General features: G+C 51.3%; 1 protein-coding gene across 6 annotated transcripts in view; it reads left to right on the top strand.

Moving 5' to 3' along the window:
• The first annotated feature begins 8,440 nt into the window (after positions 1-8,440).
• The window catches only part of OTUD5 (OTU deubiquitinase 5), a 58,363-nt gene continuing 45,485 nt past the window's right edge, over positions 8,441-21,318 (top strand). For 2 of the 6 annotated variants that reach the window (XM_063936088.1, XM_063936090.1), the window contains exon 1: positions 8,442-9,010. In XM_063936088.1, coding sequence (XP_063792158.1) covers positions 8,570-9,010 — 441 coding nt within the window. In that variant the 5' untranslated portion in view covers positions 8,442-8,569. Of the gene's footprint in view, positions 9,011-21,318 lie in introns of all 6 variants that reach the window. The other 4 variants (XM_063936086.1, XM_063936089.1, XM_063936091.1 and 1 more) reach the window with 3 other exon arrangements.

Consider the following 21,318-nt stretch of genomic DNA (forward strand, 5'->3'; position numbering starts at 1 on the left):
CGTTCCACCGCTCGATGTATAACTCGAGTGGGAAGTGCGAGGAGTGCCCGAGGGTCATTATAGGGCCAGTCCGCTATTGGATATAATTACCAGACACAGTTCGTACATAGACGGTTTCCATGGCAACGACTTCCGGAATGACATCATTTCCTGTGGATGTACTGGGGGCAATTTAAATAGCACCAATAAAAATTGAAAAAGTGTATCAGAAAGGAAAGTTTATATTGGAAGGAAATGTTTGTATATTATAGGGGATGAAATTTTACAGATTTTATAGATATTAAAGAATTTCAGATTATGTGTAATCATTATGACGTCACTTCCTGGAAAGAAACTGATTGGCTGTTCTTCATATAAATATATGGCTCTCCACACTAAACCTATGTCTTGATAAAGGTCCAAACACAGACCGAAACGCGTCGACAGGAGGAGTGTGGACAGCCATTTTTTCCAGTTTTACCTTTAAAGACTCAGTAAGGTAAAGAATTGTTTTTAATTTTTACATTTTTTTCATGGTTTTCGATGTAGAAGAATATTTCCACCTTTTTTCTGCCTCCATACCTTTGTATGTACTGTATTGTTCTGGACATTGTTGTTTTTACCTACCCGCATGTGGCGAGTGGTGTGGAATAAAATATAAGAATTTTTTATCTTCACGTGGATTCTTAAATTTTTGGAATTGCATGCATTTGGCTGGAAGATTTCCAGAAGAGCTGTATGAGAGAGGATATAAAAGAAACCCTGATGTGTATGACAAGAATCAGCTAGACTGAGTGAGGTACGCCCGCTAGAACCTCTTTTCTTCTTCTATACAAAGAAACCGTTATATATATATCACTTCCCCCACTTTGTGTAAGTGGGGTACGTTCACTATAAATTTACATCACTTTATATCACCAGGGTGTATTTTATAAAAAAAATTAAATACACTGGAATGAGTACTTTTTGTATAAGGATCATCATATTTTAAGACACATATATTTATATATAGATACCTTTATATACAGGTATCTTTTAATCAAAACCTTTTGCACATATTTTTTGCACTAATTCACTGGTTCAGTCTACACATTGGTCCTTTTTAATTTTTCTCCCATATACCTGACACCGAGAGAGACTGTGGAGAAGCATAAGGCTACTACCAGTGGAAAACCAAAAGGGGAAAAGAAACCTTGATACGCTTGTGGTCATCTATAAACCCTGTAAGTAGGGTACGCATCTGAAGACAAAGATACCTTTATGTGCTTTCCTCATTCTATTAACCTAGTGAGTGGGGTACGCTAATTCAGAAACACAGTTAAATTGGTGATCTGGTGAAGGAATGAAAGATAAAGATACCTTTATATATACAATTTTACGCTGCATAGTGTGAGTTGGGGTACGCCTAGACTACGTCTTTGATCATCCATTTAAAGGACTTGTTATACAGTGTGGTGTATGGAAATATAGACTGTTCTACACATATACCATTTTTGTCTTTTATATATTATTCACATCACTGGAATACAATATCGGATGACTATAAGAAGAATAGAAAAGAAGAAAAATTTGGAGGATCTACTAAAAGGGACGTATTGTGCATTTGTTGATCTATGTACATTTAAAGTATTATAATATAGCGCTAAGGATTGCATCCCTTCTACTTTCTTGTACTTACCGTTTGTGTGGGAGTGTGGTGATACTCTAAGGGGGGACGCAGTTCAGGGCAGCTTGTAGGCGCCATTTGTGATAGGAGTCTCCACTCTTTATTTTTCTCAACTCAGAATTCGGCCCATATTTCAGAGCCATATCGGCCCTTTTTATCCAGTTTCAACACACGTTTGCAGGGAGTAATCCGGATACAGTAATTTACTAATAAACTTCCTATTTCAGAATATCCTTAAATCAATCTACCCCCAGTTGGCAAAGCCTTATAATTCCAATGCATTAAAAATACTTTTCTGCAAGTGGTGCACAGGACCAGAAGAAAATCCCCTTGGGCACTGCAGTCATAGCCAGATTAAGGGGGGGGGGGGGGGGGGGGTGCAGGGAACACTGTACCCCAGGCCCCACTCTGTCAAGGGGCCCCCCAGCCAGAGCACACTGACATCACTAGCTCTCCCTCTTGTGCAGCAGCAGAACCAGGCCACCAGAATGTGAGCAGGACAGTATGCATTGCAGGTAGAGACACAGGAGTATCAGGTTTCATTAGATACCGACAGAGCTACCTGACCAGAGGAGAGATAGCAGAGGGGAGAGAGCTGTAAGTGACCCAGGGAACCCAGCTTCTCCTCCTCCCACCTGGGGGTCAGGATCCTGTGTAACCTGTTATCTAATGAGAGCATTCATATCTAGAGAGAAACACACATGGAACATTCTCCTGAGTCCTGTCCCAGTGTGTTAGTAGTACATAGGCTGCTGCTATTGCATTTTTGCAAGATAAATTATAGAATTTATTTTCTATGTGTTTTTTAAGCTTAAATTGTCTTTGTTCCACTACATCAAAGCAGTATAAAATACGAGTTGTTTCTCTATTAGGTGGAGATATAAACAGTACCCAGGCCTTATTAATCGATTAGTGCAAATCTAATTTGCACCATTATATTTAATGTACACAATCAATACCTCCTCTTGACCCATTCCAGGAGGGACAAAATGCTCTCTACCTGGATTTCCCTCTTGATTTATTATTGTAATAATTTTTGTTGAAATACCTTTTTTTATCAATGAAATAGTTCAACACATGATGCCAATCATGTATTAAAAGGGAAGTTCAGGAAGAGAGCATTTTGTCCCTCCCAGAATGGGTCATGTTGAGAGGTATGCACAATCTAATATACACCCTCCCCCTCCACCAGGGCCCCCTGTCCTATGTGCCCCAGGCCCCCAAAGGCTTAATCCGGCCCTGACTGCAGTGATGGATATTACAGTTGCACTGACTACAGCATACTTTGCCCAATGTTAGATATATTTTTAGGCCATGTTAGGTGCATAGAGATGACATCTCCCCTTGACGGCACCTCAGCATTAACGTTTATGCAGTGGCACTAATCTTGGCTGTATGGCTCGGGTACCCTAGCACAGGTAGCGCTGGGGCATCCAGGCGGAGATGGCAGAGACTCAGATGGACATTGGGGAGAACGGAGGAGAGAAGACAGGGGAGGAGAAGTAGATTTGACCGTTGTCTATGTAGGGATAGTAGCAGGGGCCAAAAGAACTGGGACAAGAGGTATAAAGAGAATGAAGCAGAGGCTTGCAACAGAGTTCCGAGGAATCCAAACTGGATGAAAAAGTAGGGGCACTGGTTAATCAACTAGCACTCTGCAGCAGAGATACAGGAGCATGGGGGATCATTCCGATCACTAGCTGCCGTTGTACGCAGCGCAGCGATCAGGCTAAAAATCTGCATTTCTGTGCATGCCCTGGAATGCGCAGGCGCGTCGTACGGGTACAATGAGCATCGTGGGTTTTATGCAGAGTCTAACGAACATTCCTGTCGCACGGCCGAACGCAGGAAGATTGACAGGAAGAGGGCGTTTCTGGGTGTCGACTGACCGTTTTCAGGGAGTGCTTAGAAAAACGCAGGCGTGGTAGGGCATTCGCTGGGCGGGTGTGTAACGTCAAAAGCCGTCCCTCCATCGTTAGAATCAACGCACACGAAGAGTAACTACAGGGCTGGTCTTGTTCTGCACAAAATGTTTTTGCAGCCGCTCTGCTGCACAAGCGTGCGCACTTCTGCAAAGCGAAAATACACTCCCAGTGGGCGGCGACAATGCGTTTGCACGGCTGCTAAAAACTGCTAGCGAACGATCAACTCGGAATGACCCCCATACCCCTTATATGATTACCTAGTGCACTCTACAGGTAAGATGGAGGACTAGATACGACACCCTAAAGCTGAGACACGGCAGTATGAGCAGATTTATTATTATTATTATACCAGGCGTAATAAGAAGAGATGGGCGTGAGTTGGGGATGTCATGGGCAACGTTTGAAATGCGGCCACTACCCTCCCTATGATGCCAGTATACTGGGCAGAGACGTGCCATGGTTACACGTGGAATCGGGATTTGTCCTCCTATAGCTCGGCTTGCTCTCCTAGGAGGTTTCAACATAGTTTGTGTTTCTCCCAAGGGACAAACACGGTAGGTCAATGGTCAGTATGTCAACTCTGATTATGTGAACAGTGCAATACCAGCGCCAATATGCCGACGCAGATGTAATGCTACTTAAAAAACTGGGTCGGTATTATAACTTTGTTGAAAGCCAGGACCAGTAAGCCTCCAGGAGACTCGCCTGCTGAGCCAGGCATACGGGAGAGCCGCCTGCTGACACGGGCATACGGGAGAGCCGCCTGCTGACCCGGGCATACGGGAGAGCCGCCTGCTGACCAGGGCATACAGGAGAGCCGCCTGCTGACCAGGGCATACGGGATACCCTCCTGCTGACCCGGGCATACGGGAGACCCTCCTGCGACCCGGGCATACGGGAGACCCTCCTACTAACCCGGGCATACGGAAGACCCTTCTGCTTATACGGGCATACGGGAGACCCTCCTGCTGACCCGGGCATACTGGAGACCTGCCTGCTGACCAGGGCATACGGGAGACCCTCCTGCTGACCCGGGCATACGGGAGACCTGTCTGCTTATCCGGGCATACGGGAGACCCTCCTGCTGACCCGGCCATACGGGAGACCCACCTGCTTATCCGGGCATATGGGAGACCCTCCTGCTGACCCAGCCATAAGGGAGACCCTCCTGCTTATACAGGCATACGGGAGACCCTCCTGCTGACCCGGAAATACGGGAGACCCTCCTGCTGACCCGGGAATACGGGAGACCCTCCTGCTGACCCGGGCATACGGGAGACCCTCCTGCTGACCCGGGCATACGGAAGACCCGCCTGCTGACACGGGCAAACGGGAGACCCTCCTGCTGACCAGGGTATACGGGAGACCCTCCTGCTGACCCGGCCACACGGGAGACCCGCCTGCTGCCCCGAGAATACGAGAGACCCTCTTCTGCTGACCCGGGCATACGGGAGACCCTTCTGCTGCCCCGGGCATACAGGAGACCCTCCTGCTGACCCGGGCATACGGGAGACCCTCCTGCTGACCCGGCCACACGGGAGACCCGCCTGCTGCCCCGGGAATACGGGAGACCCTCCTGCTGACCAGGGAATACGGGAGACCCTCCTGCTGACCCGGGCATACGGGAGACCCTCCTGCTGACCCGGCCACATGGGAGACCCGCCTGCTGCCCCGGGAATATGGGAGACCCTCCTGCTGACCAGGGCATACGGGAGACCCTCCTGCTGACCCGGGCATACTGGAGACCTGCCTGCTGACCAGGGCATACGGGAGACCCTCCTGCTGACCCGGGCATACGGGAGACCTGTCTGCTTATCCGGGCATACGGGAGACCCTCCTGCTGACCCGGCCATACGGGAGACCCACCTGCTTATCCGGGCATATGGGAGACCCTCCTGCTGACCCAGCCATAAGGGAGACCCTCCTGCTTATACAGGCATACGGGAGACCCTCCTGCTGACCCGGGAATACGGGAGACCCTCCTGCTGACCCGGGAATACGGGAGACCCTCCTGCTGACCCGGGCATACGGGAGACCCTCCTGCTGACCAGGGCATACGGAAGACCCGCCTGCTGACACGGGCAAACGGGAGACCCTCCTGCTGACCAGGGTATACGGGAGACCCTCCTGCTGACCCGGCCACACGGGAGATCCGCCTGCTGCCCCGAGAATACGGGAGACCCTCCTGCTGACCCGGGCATACGGGAGACCCTTTTGCTGCCCCGGGCATACAGGAGACCCTCCTGCTGACCCGGGCATACGGGAGACCCTCCTGCTGACCCGGCCACACGGGAGACCCGCCTGCTGCCCCGGGAATACGGGAGACCCTCCTGCTGACCAGAGAATACGGGAGACCCTCCTGCTGACCCGGGCATACGGGAGAACCTCCTGCTGCCCCGGCCACATGGGAGACCCGCCTGCTGCCCCGGGAATACGGGAGACCCTCCTGCTGACCAGGGCATACGGGAGACACTCCTACTGACCCGGCCACACGGGAGACCCGCCTGCTGCCACGGGAATACGGGAGACCCATCTGCTGACCCGGGCATACGGGAGAGCCTCCTGCTTATACGGGAGACGCTCCTGCTGACCCGGGCATACTGGAGACCCGCCTGCTGACCAGGGCATACGGGAGACCCTCCTGCTGACCCGCCCATACGGGAGACCCTCCTGCTGACCCGGGCATACGGGAGACCCTCCTGCTGACCTGGGCATAAGGGAGACCCTCCTGCTGACCCGGGCATACAGGAGACCCTCCTGCTGACCCGGGCATACGGGAGACCCTCCTGCTGACCCGGCCACACGGGAGACCCGCCTACTGCTCCGGGAATACTGTAGACCCTCCTGCTGACCAGGGCATACGGGAGACCCTCCTGCTGACCCGGGCATACGGGAGACCCTCCTGTTTATCCGGGCACACGGGAGACCCTCCTGCTGAACCGGCCACACGGGAGACCCGCCTGCTGCTCCGGGAATACGGGAGACCCTCCTGCTGACCCGGGCATACAGGAGACCTTCCTGCTGACCCGGGCATATGGGAGACCCTCCTGCTGACCCGCCCATACGGGAGACCCTCCTGCTGACCCGGGCATACGGGAGACCCTCCTGCTGACCCGGGCATACAGGAGACCCTCCTGCTGACCCGGGCATACGGGAGACCCTCCTGCTGACCAGGGTATACGGGAGACCCTCTTGCTGACCCGGCCACACGGGAGACCCGCCTACTGCTCCGGGAATACTGTAGACCCTCCTGCTGACCAGGCCACACGGGAGACCCTCTGGTGACCCGGGCATACGGGAGACCCTCCTGCTGACCTGGGCATAAGGGAGACCCTCCTGCTGACCCGGGCATACAGGAGACCCTCCTGCTGACCCGGGCATACGGGAGACCCTCCTGCTGACCAGGGTATACGGGAGACCCTCTTGCTGACCCGGCCACACGGGAGACCCGCCTACTGCTCCGGGAATACTGTAGACCCTCCTGCTGACCAGGGCATACGGGAGACCCTCCTGCTGACCCGGGCATACGGGAGACCCTCCTGCTGACCCGGGCATACGGGAGACCCTCCTGCTGACCCGGGCATACGGGAGACCCTCCTGTTTATCCGGGCACACGGGAGACCCTCCTGCTGACCCGGCCACACGGGAGACCCGCCTGCTGCCCAGGGAATACGGGAGACCCTCCTGCTGACCCGGGCATACAGGAGACCTTCCTGCTGACCCGGGCATACGGGAGACCCTCCTGCTGACCCGCCCATACGGGAGACCCTCCTGCTGACCCGGGCATACGGGAGACCCTCCTGCTGACCCGGGCATACAGGAGACCCTCCTGCTGACCCGGGCATACGGGAGACCCTCCTGCTGACCAGGGTATACGGGAGACCCTCTTGCTGACCCGGCCACACGGGAGACCCGCCTACTGCTCCGGGAATACTGTAGACCCTCCTGCTGACCAGGCCACACGGGAGACCCTCTGGTGACCCGGGCATACGGGAGACCCTCCTGCTGACCTGGGCATAAGGGAGACCCTCCTGCTGACCCGGGCATACAGGAGACCCTCCTGCTGACCCGGGCATACGGGAGACCCTCCTGCTGACCAGGGTATACGGGAGACCCTCTTGCTGACCCGGCCACACGGGAGACCCGCCTACTGCTCCGGGAATACTGTAGACCCTCCTGCTGACCAGGGCATACGGGAGACCCTCCTGCTGACCCGGGCATACGGGAGACCCTCCTGCTGACCCGGGCATACGGGAGACCCTCCTGTTTATCCGGGCACACGGGAGACCCTCCTGCTGACCCGGCCACACGGGAGACCCGCCTGCTGCCCAGGGAATACGGGAGACCCTCCTGCTGACCCGGGCATACGGGAGACCCTCCAGCTGACTCGGGCATACGGGAGACCCTCCGGCTGACCCGGGCATACGGGAGACCCTCCTGCTGCCCTGGGCATACGGGAGAGCAACTCAAAGATTTGGAGTCAGTAGCAGGGGCACAGAGGAACTCATCCCTCATACAGTGATAATTATGGCGGAGACGTATCAAACCTACTTCCTCGTTAGGACAAGTGGAGGGGTTGCCCATAGCAACCAATCAAAGTCTAGATATCAAATGAGATACAGTAGCTGATGGCGTGCTATGGATAACGCCCCCTCAGCCACCCCGGTTCCGTTACTATCCAGTCCCCCGTGCACCGGGTCCGGGGCATAGGCTGGACACTGCTGCTGCTTAAACCCACCGCCCGCTTCGGCTCTTCCTGTTCCGCCACAGGTTGCCACAGCAATCGGGAAGCTGCGGCCGAGGCGTGGAACGCAAGCACAGGCGCGATGACGTCAGCATAGCGCACACCGCGCCGGTCTCCTCCTCCCCCGACGCTGTCGCCAATCGCGGCGTTGGCCCCGCCCCGTCACGTGGGAAGGAGAGCGTACGGCGTAGTGACGCTCAGCCCCCGGTCCGGCGCTCGGTGTGACGCAGGCTCGGTGTCCGGTGAAGGTGACCGATGACCATCCTACCGAAGAAGAAGCCGCCTCCCCCCTCTGACCCGGATGACGGGGACCGGAGCGGTGGCGGGGGCGGCGGAGACCCTCACTCCCGCTCCGGGGCCCGGCCTCGCTCCTCCCCGCCCCCGCGCTGGGCCCAGGCATCGCCGCCCCCCGGTTCGGGAGGCCCCGGCGGCGCTGGTGCGGGCTCAGACGGGCTCGGCGGATGCTGCTGCTGTAACGGCTCGGGGATAGGCCCGGGGGGCTGCTGCTCCGGCCCTGGACACAGCAAGCGGAGGAGACAGGGGGTGAGCGGGCCCGGGGGGGCCGGGGCGGGAGGACCGGGGATCCCTGGGGCCGGGAACACCACTGACGGGGACGATGGAGCCGGAAACAACAGCGAGGATGAGTATGAGACCGCGGCCCGGACCCAGGCCATAGACCCGGACGCCGCAGAGCAGGTGAGCCCCAGGGGGATGCCGGCCTGTCATCATGTCATGTGATTAGCATGGGAAAGGGGGGAGACTGTCATCATGTCATGTGATTAGCATGGGAAAGGGGGGGGGACTGTCATCAGGTCATGTGATTAGCATGGGGGAGGGGGGGGACTGTCATAAGGTCATGTGATTAGTATGGGGGGACTGTCATCAGGTCATGTGATTAGCATGGGGGGCCTGTCATCAGGTCATGTGATTAGCATGGGGGGGGGGGCTGTCATCAGGTCATGTGATTAGCATGGGGGGGGGCTGTCATCAGGTCATGTGATTAGCATGGGGGGGGGCTGTCATCAGGTCATGTGATTAGCATGGGGGGGGCTGTCATCAGGTCATGTGATTAGCATGGGGGGGGGCTGTCATCAGGTCATGTGATTAGCATGGGGGGGGCTGTCATCAGGTCATGTGATTAGCATGGGGGGGGGCTGTCAGGTCATGTGATTAGCATGGGGGGGCTGTCATCAGGTCATGTGATTAGCATGGGGGGGCTGTCATCAGGTCATGTGATTAGCATGGGGGGGCTGTCATCAGGTCATGTGATTAGCATGGGGGGGCTGTCATCAGGTCATGTGATTAGCATGGGGGGGGACTGTCAACAAGTCATGTGACTAGTATGGGGGGCTGTCAACTAGTCATGTGACTAGTATGGGGGGGGGCTGTCAGGTCATGTGACTAGTATGGGGGGGGGCTGTCATCAGGTCATGTGACTAGTATGGGGGGGGCTGTCATCAGGTCATGTGACTAGTATGGGGGGGGGGGCTGTCATCAGGTCATGTGACTAGTATGGGGGGGGGGCTGTCAGGTCATGTGACTAGTATGGGGGGCGGCTATCATCAGGTCATGTGATAAGTATGATGGGGGCGGCTGTCATGTGATAAGTATGATGGGGGCTGTCATCAGGTCATGTGATTAATATGGAGGGGGGGGCTGTCATCAGGTCATGTGACTAGTATGGGGGGGGGGCTGTCATCAGGTCATGTGACTAGTATGGGGGGGGCTGTCAGGTCATGTGACTAGTATGGGGGGCGGCTGTCATCAGGTCATGTGACTAGTATGGGGGGCGGCTATCATCAGGTCATGTGATAAGTATGATGGGGGCGGCTGTCATGTGATAAGTATGATGGGGGCTGTCATCAGGTCATGTGATTAATATGGAGGGGGGAGCTGCTATCAGGTCATGTGATTAGTATGGAGGGGGGAGCTGCTATCAGGTCATGTGGTTAGTATGGAGGGGGGAGCTGCTATCAGGTCATGTGATTAGTATGGAGGGGGAGCTGTCATCAGGTCATGTGATTAGTATGGGGGGGCTGTCATCAGGTTATGTGACTAGTATGGGGGGCTGTCAACAAGTCATGCGACTAGTATGGGGGCTGTCATGAAGTCATGTGACTAGTATGGGGGGGTTGTCATCAAGTCATGTGACTAGTATGGGGGGGTTGTCATCAAGTCATGTGACTAGTATGGGAGGCTGTCATCAGGTCATGTGACTATTATGGGGGGGGGGCGGCTGTCATCAGGTCATGTGATTAGTATAATGGGGGGCTGTCATGTGATTAGTACATGACGCAGGGAGAAGGGGCTGACACGTGATCTGTAGAATAACTGTGATGTCATTAGAGGTTTGGGAGGTTTGACAACTTGTGTGAAGGATGCTTGAGAGGTGAGTGGTTGATAACAACACTTGACGGGACAGTTGGGGGGGGGTGACATGTAATGTGGGAGGGCGGGGTGGATGCAGCGGTAGAGGTGATTGGTTTAGAATCTGAGGTCTGTTTCCTGCTCCTCCCTGTGCTCCTGTGATAATGGATGTCAGAGTGGAGGTCTGCAGGTAAAGTAGCGTCTGTCACAGATTATCCCTGTGCTCTGTAATGTGGTCACCTGGGCTATTCCTTAGTGTCTTCCCTCTGCATTCCCCTGTCCGATAATGACATAGACCATTGTGATTGGATTATTGCTAGCCACCCCCCTGGACTACATGTAGCCTGATTCCTGCGGTATTTCTCCGTGTGGCCGTCTCGGAAGGATCCGTCCTCAAATGGAGCCAGCTGTGTCCTAACAGATTACCCTGAAAGGCGATTCCCCAATGTGTCCAGAACTGCGTCTATTGGTGCACGGAGTAATATCATATGGAGCGGAAGCGCTGCGTGTGTGACGCTCCACTGGTTGCAGATCACATTAGGAGTTGTGTCTACCAGTATCAGGTTATAACGGGAAGATGACACAAGACCTAGTTTGTGTTCTGCTCTTATTCCCATTTCTATTACTTCTCCTCATTTTGAAGCCATTCAGTCCCCCTCATACCCGTCCTTTTATTTCTGATGCCACGATCCCTGTGTGCGTACTGCGCCCCCTCCCGTGAGCGCTGCCTGGCTGCTAAATTTAGCCAGAAGTTGTGAACGGTGTTAATTGATATGTTAAGTAATCAGACTTTTGTTCTACATCCGTGATTAGTGTCTGTTTGGAGTTGCTTATATGGATGGGGGGGGGAGTTCAGTTACCTGCGGTGTGCCACATATCCGTCGGTGATGGTGCTGTCGCCAACGCAAGTTTTTCTGCGCACGTCTAAGGGGTGGGAGGGAAACCTGCGTTGGGAGGTGGAAGCAGTGTACCGTGCCGGAACAGCACACGGCAGGAATCAATGGTCATCATTCGGCTTGTGTAGTGACCGTATGCTTTGCATACACTGAATGATGTCATAAGGATATTGGTGTCTACAGATCGGCAACATGCAGTATATATAGGGGTGTATTCAGTCGATGTCGGATCCTTTCAGTTAGCGCCCAAATCCGACGGTCGGTTTGGCATTGTCGGAAACGGGGCTAAAACCTGTCGGATTTGGCTGTGAATCCGGCAGAACACGTGGATCCGCAGCTAATCCGCCGATCCACGTGTTTTCTGATGAGTCAGAATAGCCGACCTGTCGGAAAAACGGGAGGCCTATTGAATAGGTCGGAACAGTTTTCCGACCTAAAAAAGTCGGAAACTGACGTCTTTCCAACAAGACGGCAGTTCCGACTGCAATTGAATACACCCCATATTGTGTATATCTTTTATGGGCCAGGGTAAGTGATATAGGTGGTTGGTTGAATTTTAGGAACGGAATCATGAAAGGTTTGGTCTTCTCTTCAGTGTCCCCCTTTTTCTGTCCCTAAACTTAAAGACATTCACTCAACTCGGGCCGTAAATGAGACTCTGCGTGTCCTGAAAAAGCAACCCTGTCATTTTCAGGTGTAGAGCAATAATACATTTAAGTTAAAATAGCACCAAGTACAAGTTAAAGAATACTAAAAAGCTGCTTTAAAGTTTAAACCGCCCAAACCCGAAAAAAAAGGGCATTTGTAAAACATGAAGAATGTAAAAAATAGGAAAAAAGGAACAAAAGTGATTTCCTGCGGGGCACCTCCGGGTAACGCTCTCCTGAGGTGTCGTTAGTTAACAGAGGGCAGCGGCTTTGCCTCCTTCCCTGACTGGCATCACGGACGTGTCACCTGACATTAACCCCCGTCCGTGCCGCTGCACCCCCAGTATGGGAGACTGAGAGTAGTCTCTGCAGCCCTCTGTCAGTGTAGACAGCAGACGGGCTCCAGCGTCTCTAGTCTGAGTGCGTTGCTGTCTCTCTCACACTGGCAGATGGTCCGTCTCGTACACACAATGACGCGCGAGACTCAGCAGCAGGAGGACCACAGTTCTGCTGTGGTAGATAAAAATCCATAATCGGAACCGGCATTCCCTCAGTGGAACAGTCCCGAAAATCCCCCATCCTGCCGTCAATGCAGCTAGGGAGGGAGGTAAGCCGGGAGACAGACATTACAGGCCGCTACTCCTGCGCTTGTTGCCGCGACTCCCCGTCGCAGTAGTACGCCGGCAAGTAACCGCGGCCTCAGTGTTTTTAGACCTGTTTGTCAGATGTTACTATGGTACTGAAGTAACATTACAGCATTTCATAAGTGACAAAGGCTTTTATTGACAATAGCATTACGTTTATGCAAAGAGTCCATATTTGCAGTGTTGACCTTTCTTTCTCACGACCTCTGCAATTCGTCCTGGCTGCTGTCCGTCAACTTCTGGGCCACAAACTGACCGATGGCCGCCCATTGGGGGGTCATTCCGAGTTGATCGTAGCTGTGCTAAATTTAGCACAGCTATGATCATCTTCCCTGACATGTGGGGGGACGCCCAGCACAGGGCTAGTCCGCCCCACACGTCAGTCCGGCCACCCACCCCCTCCGTGCACAAATACAAAAGCATCGCACAGCGGCGATGCCTTTGTATTTGAGGAGTAATTCCCGGCCAGTGCAGCTCCTGCGGCTGGCCGGGAGTTAACTGCCGCTGGCCGCAGCGGCTGCATGAGACGTCACGCGGCCGCGGCCCGCCCCCCCAACGGTCTGGCCACACCTGCGATGGCCGGACCGCTCCCCCTAAGCCGCCGTCCAGCCCCCTCCCGCAGAGCAACCGCCTCTGTCTCAGAGGCGATCGCTAGGCAACGAAAGCTGCCATGCGCCGGCGCACTGCTGCGCAGGCTCATGCGTAGTTCCGACCCGATCGCTGCGCTACGACAAACTGCAGCGAGCGATCGGGTCGGAATGACCCCCATTCTTGCCTAGCTTTTTTTCCAGATCCCCAAAACAATCTGAAAGGAGATTCATCAGGGAAAATGACTTTACCCCAGTCCTCAGCAGTCCCAATCCCTGCACCTTTTATCAGTCTGTCCATGATGCTTTTCCTGGAGAGAAATGGCTTCTTTGCTGCCCTTGTCTGGAGAAGGAAAGATGAGCGCTACCATCAGTCCTGTGTCATGCCAGCAATAAAGCATCCTGAGACCATTCATGTGTGGGGTGGCTTCTCAGCCAAGGTAGTGGGCTCTCACAATTTTGCCCAAGACCACAGCCATGAATAAAGTATGGGACCAAAATATCCTCCAAGAGCAACTTCTCCCAACCATCCAAGAACAGTTTGGTGAGGAACAATGCCTTTTCCACCATGATGAAGGACCTTGCCATGAGGCAAAAGTGATAACTAAGTGGCTCGGGGAACAAAACATGAACATTTTGGGTCCATGGCCAGGAAACTCCCCAGACCTTAATCCCACTGAGACCTTGTGGTCCATCCTCAAGATGCGGGTGTACGAATAAACCCGCCACAAATTCTGTCAAACTCCAAGCACTGATTAGGCAAAATGGGCGGCCATCAGTCAGTATGTGGCCCAGAAGTTGATTGACATCAGCCAGGGCGAATTGCAGAGGTCTTGAGAAAGAAGGGTCAACACTGCAAATAGCAACTCTTTGCATAAATGTAATGTAATTGTCAATAAAAGCCTCTGAACTTATGAAATGCTGTAATTTTACTTCAGTATACCATAGTAACATCTGACAAACAGGTCTAAAAACACTGAAGCAGCAAACCTTGTGAAAACCAATACAAAGCTTTTAGCCACGGCTGTACATATCTTTTGGAGAACTTTGCCTAGGCCTGCCTTACCCTAGTGATTCCCAAGCAGTATCCGTCACACCAGCCCCAGTGGAGCTTACACTCTATATTCCCTTCCCCATGTACGCACAGGTACACTAGGGTTAATGTTGGTTAGAAGCCACATAACATATCAGTATGTATTTTGGATTGTGGGTGGAAACTAGAGCAAGCACTGGGAAAACATGCAGACTGCACACAGCCATGGCCGGGAACCGACCTCACGACCTCAGTGCTTTGAAGCAGTAATGCTGACCACTACACCTACCGTGCTCTCCATATTATGTTAACATTGACGTGGCATCTGTGCTGTCAGATGGATCACAGTAGCACAAAGGTTGAAAACTCCCTCGTTCTACTGTATTCTTTAATACCCTCTAGAGCACAGGTTCTCAAACTCGGTCCTCAGGACCCCACACGGTCCATGTTTTGCAGGTCACCTGTAGATTTTTCAAAATGTGACAGTTGGTGATACACAGTGCAGCTGCTGGGTGACCTGGAAAACGTGAACCGTGTGGGGTCCTGAGGACCGAGTTTGAGAACCACTGCTCTAGAGACTCGCTCCAACATCGCACGGATAGTTCTCCTTACCTACCGTTACTACACCCTCAGGCCACTCTGCTGCCAACCTGCTCTGGTGTCCGGGCTTTCGCCCCCACCTCATTGGGTGTGGTTTCATCGGGGCTTGAACGTGCAGCTTTGGCCTCTGCTAGCCCATGATTACTGGCTGCTTACTGCTCTTCCTCTTCGGCTGCCGGTGTCACTGCCCGGATTACTGTGGGCGCTGCTGCTGATTGCCCAGTGCCCCTTGCGTCCAGCTACTGATCACCCATGCTCACTGTTGCTGGTGTGCTGGCCTCTGTCCTTCTCTGCTGGCTGTCGGTAACCGACGTACGGGCGCCGCGTTGTGTTTCCCCCAGCAGATATTTTCTCAGCAACTCTCGGGCCATGGTGGGACCTTCTCTACACCCGTTCCCGCATGATGCTGACCTAGGGCAGGCGGCGCACTGTCACCCGCCCAGCTGATCTTGCTCCTCAGACATCTGCCAGCGGTTCCGCTCTCCTGTATCCAGGGGCCGGCTACCAGCCCTGTACTTTGGGCTTATTAGAATGCAGCTGGGGGCTGTTACCTGGGGGGGAGGTCACCACCTGCCCAGCGTGCGGTATTAGCCCGGCAGTTCTGGTTACTGGCATCTGCTAGCACTGTGATCCCGGAGTTGAAGGAAGGGGTTGGGGATATCCTGGTGTCCGTCTGTCTGTTCAGGCTAATCGTAAGAACCACTGGACGGATTTTCATGTATCATACCCCTAAACCTTTAATTACATATGCTGTATACAATTGTGAAAACTGCCTCAAAATCCGTCCAGTGGTTCTGGAGAATAGTCCGAACAGCCGGATGTCTGCCGGGGACCTTATTTTATAATATGTTGGGGGGGGGGGGGGGGGACTTTTTTTTTTTTAACTTATTTTGGGGTTCTTTTTTATTTATTTTTATTTTTGCATTAATGTTTTAATGAAGAAAAGATTGAATCATGTATTAGAAACGCTGATCAACCATGTTTTAATGCTTTCTAACTTTAATAATGTTATTAGGCTTCGATTTTGGTTTATTTTGCTTCTTTTAATAAAAACGATTTTTACAGCTTATTCCTATTGCATCTGAATATTCGTAGATAGACTAAACGTATTAATACATACAAAGTACACTCAGTTTCCATTGAAAATAAGAACAAGTTAATGTTAAGGATAGTCCTACTTATTACTTATTATAATGAAGTAAACTTGAATAGTAGTGGAAAATGCAGAACACACACACACACACACACACACACACACACACACACACACACACACACACACACACACACACACACACACACACACACACACACACACTTAAGCATTAGGACTGTGCATACCACTGGTAATGGAACATTTTGGGGGAGATTCAAATGTTTGAAAAGTCAGTTGGGAGTCTGTTTTTTCCTATCTAATAGACAGGAAAAAACAGACACCCAACCGACTTTTCAAACATTTGAATTCCACCCTTTGAATAAAAACACTAGGGTTTTTTTTTAGTTTTTTTTTAGTTTTTTTTTTTTTAGAAGAAATAGGGGTATATGCAATTGCCGGCGAATCGCGGCAATTTTTCGCTCGTTTTTTTAATTCGACCGTCGAATTCCGGCAAGTGGGTGCTGGAATTCAACATATTCAATTAAAAACGGATTCGACAGTCCCGCTGTCGAAAAACGGCCGATTTGACGGATTTTGATTAGACTTGTAAAAATAAAAAAAAAACGGGAAAAACCCCGAAAAGAAATTGCGTGGGGTCCCCCCTCCTAAGCATAACCAGCCTCGGGCTCTTCGAGCCGGTCCTGGTTCTAAAAATCCGGGGAAAAAACTGACAGGGGATCCCCCATATTTTTAAAACCAGCACCGGGCTCTGCGCCTGGTGCAAAAAATACGGGGGACAAAAAGCGTAGGGGTCCCCCGTATTTTTTACACCAGGTCCCCACTCCTCCCGGGTACCCCGGCCAGGGGTGACTAGTTGCGTATTTAATGCCACGGCCGCAGGGCGCTGTATAAAAGTGACCCCCGGCTGTGGCATTATCTACCCAGCTAGTGGAGCCCGATGCTGGTGTAAAAAAGACGGGGGACCCCTACGCTTTTTGTCCCCCGTATTTTTTGCACCAGGCGCAGAGCCCGGTGCTGGTTTTAAAAATACGGGGGATCCCATGTCAGTTTTCCCCCCGGATTTTTAGAACCTGGACCGGCTCGAAGAGCCCGAGGCTGGTTATGCTTAGGAGGGGGGACCCCACGCCATTTTTTTTTCCTGATTTTTCCATTCTATTTAAAAAAAAAAAAAAAAAAAAAAATTATATTTTTAAAAATATATAAATAATACTTGTGCCTCCAAAATACACAAACCAAGTACCTAATCCCTTCTAATATAAATAGATATGCTATTACCAATAAAAAAAAACACAAAAAAAAACCATGTTTTTAAAATTTTTTATTAGATTCCGCCAGCAAAGTGTGGCGGATTGAAAATGACGAATTCACTGTCTAAAAGCACTGTTGTCGAATTTACAATCTTCAATTGAATATACTTTTGTCGAATTGCCGCATTTGTACCATTGCAGAAATGTCGAATTTGACAAATGTCGAATTTCCAAAAGTCGAATTTGGAAAGTCCGTTTTTTTGTCGAAAAGTACTGAATTGCATTGTCGAAATTTTTTTTTGGGGCGAAAATGTCCCGTTTTTGGATATTTTCGTGAATTCGACCGCAATTGCATATACCCCAGTCTTTTTTTTTTTTTTTTTTGTCTTTTTTTTTTTTAAAGTCACAGCATGATAAAAAAAAAACACATTTGGTTTAAGCCAGCCGTGCTATGTAGAGATAAGATCTGCACATGTTGCCCACAATCCTGATGCTTCCCCACTATATATTGGTCCCATAATCGGAATTTAAAGTAATTAATTGCTCCCTCTGTCCACTAGGTGGAGCTCTCACACAGTGACTGGAGAACAGAGGGTTGTTATATGCTGGGCTGGTATATGGAAGTTATTATACTTTATCTAGGATTTTGTTTAATACAAGTCCTCTTCTTTGTTGAATCCATTTATCACGCACCTTGCTGAGATTTTGTCTATGTGCAATTGTAGAGCCTTAAAGGAACACACCGTTATTTTTCTTACGTTATCCACATTTACAGATGGAAAATGTAAGTAACTATAGATCCATATTGGATGTCTATGATGGGCATTACTCTGCATGGGCAATTATTACTGACTATGTCCAAATCCCTGGAGCCATGACACCTAAAGAACTACCTCTGGCACCTTTTTTAAAGGGGCTTCCCATCTTTGTAAGCAATAGTTACTAGAAATCAAAAACTTAAACCTTACCAATTACTTGTGTTTATTACGCTACCCTCAATCAGCTGTATTTATCAGGGACGGAAATACAGTGGGACCCACTAAAGCAGAATCAGCCCGATACAGGGGGCATAATTGGAAGCTGTAGCTCTCCCCCTGCTGGAGAGAAAGCGGAACTGCATCGGAAGTGAACATGGGGGTTTCGGCTATAGTACAGAGACCCTGCGGAGTACATTATAAGTAATGGAGGTTATGTATGGCATCACTTATTTATGTTTAATAAAGTGGAAAAGCATTATAATATCTCCCAGCAGCCCGGCCCCTGCAGCATTCTCTGCACAGTGTGTACATTAGGTAATTCCAGATGACCATGAACTCTCATCGTGATGTATTTTCCTGGTGCCATTCTGTCTGTTGGTTTATGACCTGACTTCCGTAAGTCCAGGCTGCTACTGAAGGTGTTGTGTTCTTTCATTTATTAACACCTGGTCTTAAGGTGCCCAATTGCTGCAGTAGGGATCCAGTCAGGGTCCCGGAAGTCGACATACATACGCCGGAGTCCTGACACTGCCCGGAATGTGAGTGCTGGCTAGGATCACAATCCAGAGCATTGGGACAACGACCCGCCGCCGGAGAGGTAAGCCGCATGTGGCGGGGGAGGGGGGGGATGTTAAGGTTAGGCTTCGGGGGGGGGGGGTTAGGCTGCGGATAAGGGGAGGTTAGGTATAGGCATCCCTGGGGAGGGTTAGGCTGCGGATAAGGGGAGGTTAGGTATAGGCACCCCTGGGGAGGGTTAGGCTGCAGATAAGGGGGGGGCTAAGTATAGGCACCCCTGGGGAGGGTTAGGCTGCGGATAAGGGGGGGCTAGGTATAGGCACCCCTGGGGAGGGTTAGGCTGCGGATAAGGGGGGGCTAGGTATAGGCAGCGGATAAGGTGGGGCTAGGTATAGGCAGCGGATGAGGGGAGGCTAGGTATAGGCAGCGGATAAGGGGAGGCTAGGTATAGGCAGCGGATAAGGGGAGGCTAGGTATAGGCAGCGGATAAGGGGGGGCTAGGTATAGGCAGCGGATAAGGGGAGGCTAGGTATAGGCAGCGGATAAGGGGAGGCTAGGTATAGGCAGCGGATAAGGGGAGGCTAGGTATAGGCAGCGGATAAGGGGAGGCTAGGTATAGGCAGCGGATAAGGGGAGGCTAGGTATAGGCAGCGGATAAGGGGAGGCTAGGTATAAGCACCCCTGGGGAGGGTAAGGATTAGTCTGCGTGGGGGGTGGGGGGATTAGGTTTAGGCAGCGAGGAGGAGGAGTTAGGGGGGCATTGGGGAAAGATAAATATACTCACCTTGTCCCTGTCAGGGATGCCGCGGTTGGTATCCTGGCTGCCGGCATATCAGACCTGGGTGTGGTATGTAGGGTCGACCACTGTTGGTCGACAGTAAGTAGGTCGACGTGCTCTCTAGGTTGACATGAGTTTTTCACTTTTTTTTTGGTCTCGTTTCCATTATACAGTGACCGGGAACCCCAATTAATGCACCGTGTCCCCTCACTTCGCTCGCCATGCTTCCGGCAAGGTGGCTCGCTCCGCTACCGCTGCACCCGGCACAGGTTACTGTATACAATTGTAGTCCACGTGGATCGTAAAGTATGAAAAAGTTCAAAAAATGAAGGAAAAAAAATGTGAAGAACTCATGTCGACCTTTCTGTCATGTCGACCTAGAGTCCCTGTCAGACTAGAAACCATGTCAACCGATTTACTGGTGGACAATAGTGGTCGACCTAGACAGTGTCAACCTAGAAACCGGATACCATCAGACCCAACCCCGGCAGTATTGTTCTTTGGCAAACCCTGTAATAATTTTCTCATTCGCGATCAGACCCCAAAAGTATAAAACACATCTGAATAACCCAACTCTCCGTCACAGCCCGCCGGTTACCCATCTGTATTCCCTTCCCGCATCCACACTCCGTGTCACCCCTCTCCTGCAGATTGTAAGAGGGTCCTCTCTCTTCCGCTGTGTCATGGCTCCTACATGCCTTGTCATTAGAGATGTGTGGTTCGGTTCTCCAAGAATCCAAACCGGCACAAATTTTTGGGTTCCGATCCCAACCAAAACCCGGTCCGGATCCCCCAAGGAAATCCGATCCGATGCGAGTAACAGTTCGAATCTTCCCGCAGTTCGGAATGTGGATTTTAAATCTGAGTGGTGGGTTTAGGATTGAAAAAAATGACTTAAGCAGTGATAAAAGTGGAGAACCAATCAGCATTGATGTAACATTTCTAATTTGCATACATTAAAAGTATACAGAGCAGCTGATGGGTTGCCATGGGCAACTTCTCCACTGGCTCACTTCTGCACTTTTATCACTGCTTAGCACATGTCCCCCTTAATCCCCTGCTGTATTGTTCTCTCTGTATTGTATTGCAGCTGAGAACAATAGATGAAAGGCTTATGCTAATAAACCTTAGTGCGCCTGGGTGCAGCAGAGAAGCCTAGATCAGCATGGCTCCATCTGTATGTGTGTATATGTATATATATCACTTATTATCGAATAATTATTTTTATTTATTTATTTTAGCGATTTTTAGACCAAAACAATACACTTGAGGTTGATTTTGTGAAGATCAAAACACGATAATGAATTGGTACCAAAACACGGGGGGCCCGCGCACATCTCTACTTGTAATACGCTGTTTGTCCTGTACCTCGCCTTTTACGCCTGTTGATTGATAATGCTAATTAAGGGTTTCCCATTCTGCGTTTGCTTGTCCTGTGTTTTGCATCAGTAAGACCTCTACAGTTTCTATAATATGCCCCCATTGCCCCACTGTATGGCACTTATTTGTGGGACTTGGAAATGAATACTAGTAAAGGAGAGGGTTCTACCACTTGGGGGCACTGTTGCAGTGATAATGTCTTCACTTTGTCTTGG

This window comes from Pseudophryne corroboree, chromosome 8 (assembly GCF_028390025.1).
Source record: "Pseudophryne corroboree isolate aPseCor3 chromosome 8, aPseCor3.hap2, whole genome shotgun sequence".
Taxonomy (NCBI): Eukaryota; Metazoa; Chordata; class Amphibia; order Anura; family Myobatrachidae; genus Pseudophryne; species Pseudophryne corroboree.